Source organism: Podarcis erhardii (assembly GCF_964252035.2).
Source record: "Podarcis erhardii genome assembly, chromosome: 4".
NCBI classification, from domain to species: Eukaryota; Metazoa; Chordata; class Lepidosauria; order Squamata; family Lacertidae; genus Podarcis; species Podarcis erhardii.
The window spans coordinates 21,029,490-21,042,997 of record NC_138508.1 but is presented as its reverse complement, the minus strand read 5'-3'; the positions used below and the strand labels follow the sequence as shown (position 1 = coordinate 21,042,997).

At 40.7% G+C, this 13,508-nt stretch overlaps 1 protein-coding gene across 5 annotated transcripts; it reads right to left on the bottom strand.

Annotated features, from left to right (window-relative positions):
* Positions 1–13,089, bottom strand: BIRC2 (baculoviral IAP repeat containing 2). 5 transcript variants are annotated; one of them, XM_081860411.1, is made up of 9 exons: positions 12,823–13,089; positions 7,193–9,272; positions 6,967–7,066; positions 6,287–6,365; positions 5,416–5,461; positions 3,813–3,866; positions 1,883–2,134; positions 1,618–1,659; positions 1–784 (listed from the first exon to the last, which is right to left on the bottom strand). In XM_081860411.1, the coding sequence occupies exons 2-9, from the start codon at positions 8,157–8,159 to the stop codon at positions 591–593; spliced, it is 1,734 nt and encodes a 577-aa protein (XP_081716537.1). In that variant the 5' UTR covers positions 8,160–9,272; positions 12,823–13,089; the 3' UTR covers positions 1–590. The 5 variants fall into 5 exon arrangements, with proteins under 5 accessions (XP_081716537.1, XP_081716533.1, XP_081716535.1 ...); XM_081860407.1 differs by having other exon boundaries at positions 3,813–4,055; positions 12,823–13,087; XM_081860409.1 differs by having other exon boundaries at positions 3,813–4,055; positions 7,193–8,139; positions 12,823–13,087.
* Positions 13,090–13,508: the final 419 nt, after the last annotated feature.

Here is a 13,508-nt window from a genome sequence, read left to right as displayed (position 1 = left end):
TTCCTTGAACTATTTTTAATATTAAGTTTATTTCACAAATAATTTTTTAACATTATCAGATCATGTATAAAGCAACGTAGCACAAGTCTTTTGCATTGAACCTTGGTGGTATATAGTTTGTCCTATGAACAACTCAAGTAATACCTGCATAGATACTTCAGTTATCAAACTTCTGCTCATAATTCAGTCAGTTATCAGGGATGGGGAACCTGCTACTTCCTGGGAGCCATCCAGTTCCCCAGTCACTCACAGTCAGCAGGGCCTATGGCTAAGGTTAATGGGAGCTGCACTAAACAACATATGGTAAAGCTACAGGTTCCTCAAATGTGGTCTATATAAAATATATTTTAGATTAACCAGTTATACATGTCAGAAAGCTTCCCAATAGGTTAACAAATAATCAACAGCTACTTTTGTGAACCACAAACTGTAACACACCCTGCAAGGTTGCTCACTCCCATCTTTAGTAACATTTGGTTCCAAGGCACTACCAAGCTAGACTGGATTAGCAATCCAGCCATTTGAGAAACAATAACTGACCCCAAAAAGTGCCCACTGGGATCTTGCTGATCAAACTCATTTTATGCCCTTCATGAAAGAAATGTCCGCACTGTACCCTTGATTGTCCCTCTGCATATAGGGCATTTTCTAAGGGAAGGGGCACATTCTTTACACACAACTAAGTGGCCACATGGGATGAAGACAATGGACACTTCCTTGTCCATGCAAACTTTGCATGTTCTCTCTTCTTGCAATCGTCTCAGCTGTTCTTCCATGGGCAGGCCTGCAGGGGAGAAAAGATATGTTATATATGTTCCAAATTGCTGTATTTTACAACACAAAGAAATACCACTGTTTCCAAGTCTCTCCCCCTCCATCCCAAAAACTCCCTTTGTTTTCTTTTTCTGCATCCACCAATACATGTTGGAGTTATTCTAACTGACGAAGAGCCTTCAAAATCAGAGCTTTATAGTTTTCCTGAAGGTGTACCCATTCAGAAACTGCTCGCAAAAATGATTCAAAAAGCAAATGTGAAGGTGTGCTTCATGATGCTATTCTTGCAACAAATGTGAAGGCGGCATTTCCTATAGGGGAAAGACTTGGAGGCTCCAGATAACAAACTACCAGGGATGTTCAGAAGGCAAGTTTCCATTTCCTTCTTGTAACAAGAAGAAAGGACTGGAATTTACTCAAAATCATGGCACCTGCCTAGACTTCTTAAACTGTGATTTCAAACTGCAGAAGTAGGAAAACTTTTATACAGTGGCACCTCGGTTTTCGAACATCTCGGAAGTCAAATGTTTTGGCTTTTGAACGCAGAAAACCCAGAAGTAACTGCTTCAATTTGTGAACACTTTTCGGAAGCCAAATGTGCCATGTGGCTTTCATATTGAGTTTTCTAGATGTAAATGCATGCTTTGGTTTTCAAACATTTAGGAAGTTGAACTGTCTTCTGGAATAGATTACATTCGAAAACCGAGAAACCACTGTATATGGTGCTTCTCTATACCAAGTATCTGAAACTATTTAAAATGCAAGTTTTAAAATTTGTTTTTATAAGCAATCCATATTATTTCAAATGGTGCCCAATGTTATTTTAGTGAATTCAGTTTTTACCTGAAACATCTTCTGTCGGAAAATAAGGCATTTTCTTCTCCTCTAAAAAAATAAATAAAAAATAGTTCTGTTCAATAAACGTAAGACTTCCTGCAAGCAATAAGCTGCCATACTAATCGACAGGGTTCTATGGTTTCCGGCATACAATCCCTAAAGCAAGGCCAATGACTTCTATTACTGCTCTGAATTATAACATGCTAAGTCTGTCATCTCTCAGAGAAGTGGCAATTAGATGTTAACCAGCACATTCTTTTCTCAAACTCACCGAACAAGTCTTTGTATAATACAAAATCGCACTCTTGTAAACAGTTTCTGAATATGTTTGCAGCTGTGTTTCCTTTCACCAAGATGGTATCAATCAGTTCTCTCGCTTGCAGTGGTGTCTGGGTTTTTTGTTTAATAACATGGTATTCAATGTCAGTTATTACTTTGGATGTTAATAAACTTTCAAGGATAGGAAGCACACATGTCAAGCGCTGAAACAATGCATTTCGGTTCTTCCTGATTAAGGACAGATCTAAAATATAAATAATGAAAAATGGTTATAGTTCAATTTGTTTAGCATTGGAAGATTTAAGGAGAAATTTTGAAATCACAAGAGGGTGGGGGAGAATGGAATTGAAAATAATTTATGCTTCTGAAACAAGTTTAGGTATGATAAAGAAAATACAACATTTCAACATTCACAAAGCCTGCAGGTCTTCCTCCCCAGCCTTCCCTCACCTGAAAAATGAATGTCCCAAAAGGTTGGAAGAAAGTTGAATTATGCTTTAAGAACAATTTTCTTATGTGTTAACTTAGCATATAAAAAGAGTATACTGTCTGGTGTACTGATAAAATGGATTGGGAGTGAATGCGGACAAAGCATTTGCATTGTATCATATTTACGTAGCTAGCCTATTCTGGACCAACTGAAGTTTCCAGGCCATTTTAAAAGGCAGCCCCACATTTAATAAATTGCAATAATCCAACTATGAAGTTACCAGAGCATGGATAACTGTAGCAAGGTTCTGTCCAATTAGGGCTGACACTGGCAAATCAGTGAAAGATAACAAAAGGCACACCAAGAGCACTTCAAGTTATGAGTCTGCTTCTTTAGGATTAGCACGATGCCATCCAGAGAAGACTGATCACTACCTAATTGGGTAAACCAGCCACCAAACAACAGTACCTCCAACTTGCCTGAACTGAATTTCATTTAGGCTCACAGGTAGAATAATTGTTTCCAAGTTACAGGAAGTAAAAGTCACAACTTTATTTTGCATTCACTTGACACACAGAGTCCAATGCCAGGTACCACAGTTTAAGAAGAATGTAGAAAAAATAATAATGAGATCGGAGGGCAACAAAGATGGCTAATGGTACTGGAAGTAGGTCCTATGCAGAAAAACTGATGGAACTGGATATACCATATTTTTCCGGGTACTGGACGAAGTTTTTCGACTCAAAAACCACGTCCAAAGACTGGGGTCGTCCAATACAAAGACAGTGCCATGGCGGGGGGGGGGGGGGGAGTGGTGCAGCACCAGCCATTCGGTTGGCAGGAGCATGGCTTCCGATGCCGCGGCGAGCGATCTGGGGGGTGTTTCCTGCCCACAGCTGCATGGAGGGGGGGAAGAAGCTGCACGCCGCTGACCAGCTCTTTGATGGGAGCGCAAATTCACCCGATGCCGCTGCGCACGGGAAGCACTCCCTGGATCATTTCCCATGCACGGAAGCGTCGGGGGAGGTTGCACTCCTGCAAACTGGATGGCTGGAGGGAGTGCAAATTCACCTGATGCCGCTGTGCATGGGAAACAATCTAGGGAGTGTTTCCTGCCTGAAGCTGCATGGGGGGAGAGGCTCAACAACTTTGGGCCATCTCCTCTCACTTTCTTAAAATTTAGTCCCCCCAAATGGGGGGGGGGGTGTCCTTATACAAGGGGGCGTCTTATAGACTGAAAAGTACGGTATTTAGCCCAGAGGTTGATGGGAGAAACAGTAACACAATTCAAATACCTGATGGATTGTCATCTAGCGACCCTAGATGACAGGACTAGATCTAACAAAAACAATTTGATATGGAATCCTTGAGGGCTGTGGGCTCTTCCCTTCTGGGAATCTTCCAAGTGGAAGCTGGGAAGCCATTTTTCAAGGATGGTTATGAAGAGAATGAAGCAACATAACAGATTCTGTCCCTAGAGCTTTTTACATACCTGATGTCACTTCCTCTGCTTGCACCACCTTCTCTTCTTCATTCTTCTCATCTCCTGCAGCAATGAGGTCGGACACAAGATCATTTACAGATTTATAATTCTCTCCGGTTGTTAAGATTTTACTCTGAACAGTCTGCTTGACTAGTCTTTTGCTGAATCCCATCTCCAAGGCAGCTTCAACCACTGGGGTTTTCATCATGATTGCATCTTCTGAAGCATTCTCACCAGGTCCAAAATGAATAACTGCTCAGAGAAAAATTCATGGCATTGCTCATTAGATCCATATGGATTTTGAAGAATATGTTTTAAATTTAAATTAAAACAGAATAAGATCATGTTTACATCAGGTTCCATGTCCAACATTGAAAAAACCTTTGCTTTACTCTTATGCAAATTAGCTTTTATATTAGGCTATACTAAAGGCTTTTTCACACAAGAAGCTTACGGATGTGAACATATTAAACTGTCTTATACTAAGTCAGACCACGGATCCATTTAGATTAGCAGTGACCCAGAACAGAAATCCAAAATCTCAGCAAAGGCTTTTCTGAATTGTACTATCAGGGACCTTTTTGTCTAAACATATCAGGGACTGAATCTGGAACTGTAGGCACACAAAGAATGTGCTCACCTACAAAGCAGTGAGACCTCCCCTTCAGAAACGTACAGACCCTATATCTTTCTGCAATAGGCAAGAACCAACCAGCTTCTACTCCATAAGTAGAATCACTAATCAACTTACTAAATAGGATGTTTGTAAGTTACAGCAGCTGACATAGGAACTATGCTTGACAGCAACACTAATTAATTCACTAGCTGTATTTGGAAAAGCAGCTTTTTAAAGTCCAGAGAAAGCTATCAAACAAATATTTTGAGCCTCTATTATACAGTCTCCATAAGTGATATTGGCTTTCTCCAACTTAGGTCAGATCAATTCACAGGATGATACCTAATGTTGATCATATTCAAGTCCATTGATTTCATTGGGGTTACCCTGAATATAACTTATTTGGACCACCCACAGTAATTTCAAAGCTATCCACAATATTTTTTTGCACCACCAGGGGGCCCCTATGAAAATGCTGAGAGGGGTTTTGCTAGCAATCCCAATGAAGACCTTAAGAAGAAAACGACAGTCTTATCTGAGTGTGCTTTTTCAGGAACTGTGCATTGAGTTTGGATTTTTTTGAAGTGTTTGCCATGGTTGCTGAATTCTCATTTTTTGCAGTTTTTGTTATTTATTATACTTGCTGTAAGCTACTCTGAAGGTCCAATTACTGGTGGAAGAGCAGGAAAAGTTATTCATTATGTTCTTGCCAAGTTGTGGCAAGATATGAACTGCATTAACATTCCACTTAGTAAGCAAGGCAATGCAAATGAGAATAAGACAAACAGAAGTCTCCTCATTTTGAGAGTAAAATACCAAGGGACAACAGCTATTTCTGAGAATCCATATTTAAGTTGCTTTTTAAGACACAATACTTCTAGATAAATGATTAAAACCTGATAGTGCTAAGTGTTTTTGGTATTCCCTATTTAACAAACAGTGCTTTCATATTCCAAGTGTCCATACCAACTTAAATATCTTGTAAAAAATACTTACTTGGATCAATATTTTCATCCACAGGTATATCTGAGGTGGATAACAGCTACAAAACACAGAAAGAGTGTTTTAAAATGAATGTAATTTTTGTGTATCAAAACAGAAGTGAACACAAGAAGTTTGCCAAAATTTAAACCACTTAAACAGTCACCCTAAACATCTGCATGCACTCTGTGCTGACCACCACAGCAATGTTCTTGTCAGACACTTTGAGGGCCGACTGTTGCTGTCACAATACATTGTCAACTGCCAGAAGAAAGGGGAAGCTTGTAGCTCCTATATGCAACTTTGATTGTTAGCTACAGTAACAGATCACACGTCAAGCAGTTTGCTCAACTAGCCACTTAGTCACTCTTAGGAAACCATCACAGTTGCCATGTGAAATTGACAAGTTTCTACTGAATCACAGAAAACTCAGATGCTCTCTAAAAGACCACATCCTTTGACCTTGTCATTTAATCAAGTTCACACCTTTATTTGTAGCCACTTTCAGCATGCCTAACACATGGTCGGCTTTTATGTGATTAGGGGGAAGAGATTAAAATTAAAGGCTCTTCTAGAGAACTTTGTTTGAAAGTGTCCAATTTAAAAATCTATGAGGTACAGTGGTACCTCGGGTTACAGATGCTTCAGGTTACAGACTCCGCTAACCCAGAAATAGTACCTCGGGTTAAGAACTTTGCTTCAGGATGAGAACAGAAATTGCGCGGTGGTGGTGGTGGGAGGCCCCATTAGCTAAAGTGGTGCTTCAGGTTAAGAACAGTTTCAGGTTAAGAAAGGACCTCCAGAACGAATTAAGTTCTTAACCCGAGGTACCACTATAATACACAAGAATACTGCTGAAATCAGAGCAAAGTAGTTGTTTGAATACCTGTTCAAGAAGATGGGGGAATCTTACTTGAATCTGATGGACAAACTCTTGTCCTTTCATATGCTGCAGGTACTCACATCTAGAAGATAAAATGCAGTGTTTCAATTCTAATATACAGATTGTACATTGTTCCAGATACATGCAGACCGAAGTGCCTCAGATAAGCCATATGCATGCCCAGTTCTAAATGTTCACTTTTGAAGTGGAGTTTGTAATCTGACATGACAACTCCTCCAGATACATAACATATTAACAGAGAATCTGCTCCGTTTAAACCACGGTCGGTCAATCTATGACCGAAAGGTCACATGCAGCCCTCAATCTAATTTCATGTGGGTAGGGGAAAGTCTGGATGGAATAAGCAGGGGAAATATGGAGGGAGAAATGAGAAGGGTGCAGAGAAAGCCTTCTGAGAATGATCAGTTCAGTCCCCTGCAAAAACTATTTAGTCACTCCCTGGCAGCCCACTTGGCAGGGGAAAAAAGAGAATAGAATATAGTCTGCTTACTGCTAGCATCTGCCCCCAACAGATTGCCCCAAGGGGAGTACAACTCTCAGCAGGAAAAAAACAATACTCCTCTTAAAATAGATCTCTTTGGGATACTAGCTTTGCCTTTCAGTTCCAAATATATTAAGATTAGGACCATAATTGCTACTATTTCAAAGAAGTTTAGATGTACCTTGGAAACCATTTAGCATGTTCTACCCATGGATCATCCCCAGACTCCCAACACCTGAGTCCACCATCACAGCAGAAACATTTAACATCATCATTGCGACCTGAAGAGGGGAGGGGAAAAACAGTTTATATAATATTTTTAAAGATACGTTCAGCAGTCACTGATTAAACAGTTTTTTAAAAAATTAAATAGAGTCCAAGTGACCAAAAATAGGCAGCTCACTTACCCACATAATAGAAGCCAGCATCTGCAAGCCGCGGTGGCTGAACTGGAACTGCAGCTGGCCAGCTTTTGAAAGTGTTGAGGCGCATTACGTAGGTCTGCATGCTCATATTGGAGACTGTGAAACTGGTCTGGTCACACATTTGTTCCACAAAAGGGCAGTTTGGAAAGTGCCTCCGATGTTCCGACATGGCATTATCCTTAGGCTCCCAGTTACTCAGTTGACCACCACAGGCAAAACAAGCCACCTTGTCCGCAGGCCCAATGTAATAAAACCCAGCTTTTGCCAAAGAAGATGGTGACAGAAATGTCAGTGGCCATGACTCAAAAGTGCGCAGTCTGTCTTCCTCTGCACTCATTGCATAATTGACTGTTTTAGGTCTCAAATGGGACAAGTCTTCAACTGCCCTGGATGTGACTGGATCATGAGGAAAGCTTCCACTGAAATAGCCAACTTGATCCATATTTGCTGCTGGTGTCAGGGAATGTGAAGAAGAAAGGCCAAAGGCAGTTGGAGGTGAAAAGGCAGAATTAAATGATGAACCGAGATTGTTCAATGGAGTCAAACTCTTTACAAAGTTGCAGCTGGGGTAGAGTTGCTTATGCTTGTCCAGAGCCTTGTCACCTTTTTTCCAGTTATCCAACATCAAGCCACAACTAAAACATTTTACTTTGTCTTTCACACCAGTGTAATAGAAACCAGCACGGGCGAGACTCCTTTCAGATACAGGTACATTCTGAGGGAAAGTCGAAAAGGTAGACATCCTGTAGAGTTCACATGACAGATCGTACGTCAGTTCACTTACATCACTGCTATTCCTCAGTTTGGACGGTAATGAATCATATATGTTCATGACGATGAAATAAGATAGGAGAATGGGACGAGTCTGAAGCCTGGGAGATAGTTTTGTGCAAATCTGATTAACTTCCAGGCCATAATAAAATAAAAACCTGAAAGCAAAACATTGCATGCAATTTCTTTATAAAGTATCTCTTTCATTCAGTACTTTCATCTTTCTGGCTAAACATAATTTGTTCTCTTTTTCAAAATGCACACTTCCTTAAAATACTGTAGTTCCTTCTTTCTTACAAGTGCTAATGTTCCCCTTCTCATTATGGCAGAAGGGAGAAAGCCTTAAAAATCAAGTGTGAAGAAGAAAACTAAATATTTAGCCCATAGCCTGTAAACTTGGACATGAGTCCCACCCAAATCAAAGGAAGTCCAAATAAATTAAGTTAGTATCAGGCTGCAGCATTAGTTTCCAAATCCTGTTACTATGTAGAAAATAAAAGTGCAGAAATGTAGGGTATTAAGGAAAAGCGGAATCTGTAGGCATATGTATGACTTGCTTGTAGTTGGCTACATATTGCTGAGAAGCCTTTTCCCCTTTAAAGTCAAATTAAACCAGGAATGTATGGGTTGTACCCAACTAGGTTTTACTTAAAGTAGACCCACTGAAAGTAGTGAATGCAAATCTCCATTGATTTCAGTGGTGCTACTCTGAATATGACAAATATAGGATACCACCCTGTGTTTTGAAACTATGGTACATAAATACATCTGCTCCCTCTAAAGATTAGTTTAATTCTTGCCAAGAAGATACTCAAGGATTTCCCCTCAAATACATCCATGAAGTTTTGGAACTATTAAGCTAAGGGTGATCTCTGCAAACCACTATTGCTCTTGCCCTGGACACCAACAAGCTTTAATCAGCCCTGGAACATTTTCTTTCCTTATGTTGTTGCTGATGTTTCATAGCATAATTTTAACCAGGTTGCTTTACTATTATTAGAAGTTTATTGTGTTTAACATTATTATATTGCTTAGGAGAGGAAAAATGGAACATCGGTAGGGCTGTATAGAAATTTAATAAATAATAATAATACTCATTAGCTAAAATATTTAGGCAAGTCATGTCTCTCCTTAATAAAAGCAAAAATAATTTTAGTATTTATGCACAAAACTATCTCCCAGACTTCAGACTCAAGTCCCTTTTAAGGGGCTTAGGCAGCCATATTGCAATATTGGGTCCACAAGGAGAAACAGTAAATGTAATGTGTGATAAACACAAGGTTACCAAGACCTGCATGAAGAGAAAAAGATATATGAGCTTCTTTAAAAAGTTACAGTATACTGTGTGTGTACACAGTTGTAAAGCACTACAAATATTCAATGGCAATAAACTTCACTTCACAGTTATATTTTTAGCCAGAGTCTAATAACTTGTCTATGCCAACTGTTAGAATGGACTGGTGTTGAACTGAAGCCAATTTAGCTCACAAAGCATCCTTTGTACCTATACTGAAAGACCATAAAGGAATCAGTGTTAACACCACTGATGTAGAGTTGAGCAGTTCAGGTTAGCTGCAAATCTCTCAGAATGGTGGCGGGGAGCGGGGATCAAGATTCCCTGCTAACTGTACACAAGAGGAGGCCATGTATGAAGGCTCCCATAAGTTGATATTCACCTGCACATAGGAAGCACTCATATCTGCCAATGTGTAAGCTTTCTACGTAGGGATTTTCACGTGGAAAACAAGGCATCCTCTGAAAGCTCTGACATTGAGGTCAATGCTTCCTCTGAAAGCTTACTGACATTGAGGTCAATGCTTCCAATTGCGCAGTGTATTTAACTATTTCAAAAGTTGTTCTGGAATTGACTGCAGATTACTACAGGTATTATTCCAAAAGTATTTTGGTTCACGGTGCTTTGGTCACAATCAATCAATACTTTTCATAATTCCATTATGCTTAACGTGACTTTTTATACACAGACTTTCCATCTAGGAAAGTGTCTGTGCTGCATGATGTATCATACACCATCATGGAGTGAACGCATGCATATTTATATCCAGGGCAGAAAGAGGTCTTAAGCTCACAGTTCTTCAGAATTAAAAAAATGGCATTTCTGAAGTATGGGAACACAGAAAATTAATGAGTTAATTAGAAAACTATGCAATCTGTTAAGTAGTATCTAAATGAGCTAGCAGCTGTAAATTAAGTGCATCTCAGCTACTGCCTCTTTGGAGGAGCTAAGGCATATTTTAAGTGCCTGATGTAGGAAGGCATCCATAATACTCAAATCTTGCACATCTACACTTTCTGAGTAATTAGCAAATCATTTTAACATAACAATACACCATTGGCTGTCAGCAGGGATCAATTTATTCCTATGACAGGCAACTCTAAGATTATGTCAGACTTTCAAAAACAAATGGCACTTTGGATTTTTAGCATCTTCAAATGAAGTTATTTTTTATTTCCTGTGAATCTGTCTGTGGTAGTCTAGACAACATCCCATACTCAAATAAATTAAATTACAGGCCCTTATTAGCCTATTCCATTATTTGACACCATAAGGCTAGCACATGTACTGCAGCATAACCTTTCATACATCCATCAGATGTTTGAAGAGCCAACTTCAGAGGATAGGTATATAAAGCACAGTGTGTGAAGAAAAAAAGGTATTATAAAAATAAAACAAAGTGAGGTCAAAAGGAGAAAAGTTACAAGGGATGATTTACAGAATACAAAATGAGATTTAGGGACAAACAATAAAAGATCCAGAATGTCTAAACTAGTAATGGGCTGACAGTAAAAGATGAACAGCACACATTAATACCCACAATAACAGAGATATGGCAAGTCTATCAAGTAACCCTGGCTGTGCTACAAGTATATACCTATTTGCCTATACTGTGTTCCTAATATGTGAACCACCCTGAAACCTCTGGGTATAGGGCAGCATATAAATTCAATAAATAAATAAATTAATAATATTATTTTAAGACGTTTAAGTATACTCAGCTGAACTAAAATGGAACAGCAGTCTAAGATATAAAAGAGCACCTATTTATTAGACTTGCACTGCAGGATTGCAAAACAACAGTGCAGTCCACATAGGTCAAAGGAACATCAAACAAAAGGACTAAAGGTCTGGTGTGAGCAAATGGAAAACTACAAGTGTGAGGCCATTAAAGAAGGAATGAATAAAATGTCAACAGACTGTGCTAGATGACAATGAGGAGAAACAATAGTTACATTCCAAAAGTAATAACTAAAGGGAACAGTGGAATCAAAGTACCAGCAAAGTTTAGTAGCAGTTGTTAAAGCAGGATAGGAATGAAGTGATAAGGTACCTATGATCTACTGCTATCTTCATGTCCTGCTCTGACCACTGGAAGAGTATCCGTCTGGCTGCTGTTATAAACAGAATGCCGGACTTTGATAGACCCAGGTCTGAAGTGCTTGGTCATCCCTTGATTTTATCAGTTGCTCACATCAGCTGATAATGTGAACATGTGGCTCTGATCTAGATAGCCACAGAGACTGCATGCCACTCTATTTAGAATTAGCACATCAATTTCTTTTCATCTCTGAATCCAGCTGTTGCATCAATACGTAGTAGCCTCCAATTTATGTCTTCCACTTTCATGTCCCGTTCCTAGCAATTCTCCCTAGTCATCACAGTAACATGAAACCACTTTCAAACTGTTCTAGGAAACTTATCATTAACTACAGACAAACTTCTCGGAAAAGGAACTTGACCACCTCTAACTAGCATTTTCCTGCAATGTACAACAACTGCAGAAAGAGAGGCTATATCCTAAGGCCCTAGTCTTCAAATGACTGCCCAGTTCTGTTTGTAATCTGCTGGGGGGGGGGGCTTTTTAAACAATCAAGCAGCATATAAATTATATTAAAGTAAATAAATAAATGTTCAAGTTAACTTTGTAAGCTTACTTTGAGGTGACTCAACAAAATAGTAAGCTCAGCCCTTACATAATAAATATGCTTACTCACCTAAGCCCCACTGTGCTCTATGGGGCTTTGCTCACGGGGCAGCTTGAAGACTGCAGTCCCACCCCCCTCTTTCTCTCTCCATCAACTGCCGTGCACTGCCGAATTGTCAACTTTGCGGCTAAGCTCTGCGGCTTTAATTTCGTACCCCACCCCCTGCAAAAAAAAATATAAATGCACACCACGCCTGTTTTGATCGGGCACTTACGTGTCCTCCTCCTACGAGCCTAAAGTTTCAGCTCTCCGCCCGATTTAAATCGCGATAGCTGGCAGTGGCCCGATTTTTTAAAAAAAATATTCGCTTAAGCAGCTGCGTGTGCGTGTTAAAAAATAAAACTGCTCCTAACCGCCGAGTTCATCGCCCTAATTCTTTTTGCAAAACGCTTTGAGGCTCCTCCGTTTAAAGCTGAAGCGGCACAAGGAGATACATTGCACTGTTCTGCACTTAAACCGATTTTTTCGCATTTTTAAAGCCCTGGGACCGTGGTGTGAACAAAGGGCGAGCTACGGATGATGACGATGACGATGATAGTAGTAGTAGTAGTAATGTGTAGTTATAACAGCATTATAATGATAAAAAGAAGAACAGTGGTATACTAGTATACAGTAATATTATTAGTATATTGTTATACAGTAATATTACTAGTATATACAGTATATACAGTAATATGAGCGTGTTGTTATACAGAAATAACGTATAAAAGTAATAATAATGATAATGATAGCAGCAGCAGTAGCAAAAGTGTAAAAAGAACAATCCCCCCACAAACGCCCCCCAGCAGCGGCGGCACAGTAAGGCCCCACCCCGACCCCGACCCCTCGGCCCCACTTACCGCTAGGCCCTCCCAGGCGGCTTTGGAAGTCTCCGCCGGCCGCCTCCCGGCCCCTATATACTGGGGGAGGGTGGGAAAGGGAAGCTCACGAAGCAAGATAGTCGGAAAGACGCAAGGAGCGGGGCCCGAAAGCCGAGCGGGGCCCGCCCCAAAGGAGGGAGGGGAAATAACTCGAGGACGGAAATTCCTGTCATCAACCGCGGGCTCCTCCTCCACAGGCCTCGGGTTTCTTCCACAAACGGAAAAAGCCCCTCGCAGCCGAACAAGCCAGGCTCTGCGGCCGTTGCGGCGCATGCGCGGTTAAGCGCCTTGCGCGAGGACGGCCTGTTTTTATATTTACCTCAGGCCGCGGCTCGGCTGGATCCGAGGGAGGAGCAACGGCGGCAACAGCGGCGGCGTCCTGGGTCCTGACAGGAGCTGAAGCAGCGTCCGCTCAGGTGGACGCTAGGCCTTTCCACACGACGCTTGACGGTGGTGTGTGGGGTTTTATTTTGCCTTCACGTTATGTTATGTTTTGCTTTGCTTGCTGCTGCGTTTGAAACGGGAACGCGGTTTAGGCCAGGAGGCGTTCCGTTTCTGAGGGGAGTCTTTTATTTATCGGAAGCTGTTTATGAAGAAGGGCTGTCGGGGTCGAATGGTCCTCCGCAGAGCCGGCCCAAGACCTTTTGCCGCCTGAGGCGGACCAC

Coding starts and splice junctions, on each gene's coding strand:
- BIRC2 (XM_081860407.1), bottom strand. CDS start 8,159: ATGCAATGTTTTGCTTTCAGGTTTTTATTTTATTATGGCCTGGAAGTT. Junction 7,067..7,192: donor TGCTGGCTTCTATTATGTGG/GTAAGTGAGCTG, acceptor TCCCCTCTTCAG/GTCGCAATGATGATGTTAAA. Junction 4,056..5,415: donor GGATGAAAATATTGATCCAA/GTAAGTATTTTT, acceptor TTCTCTGAGCAG/TTATTCATTTTGGACCTGGT.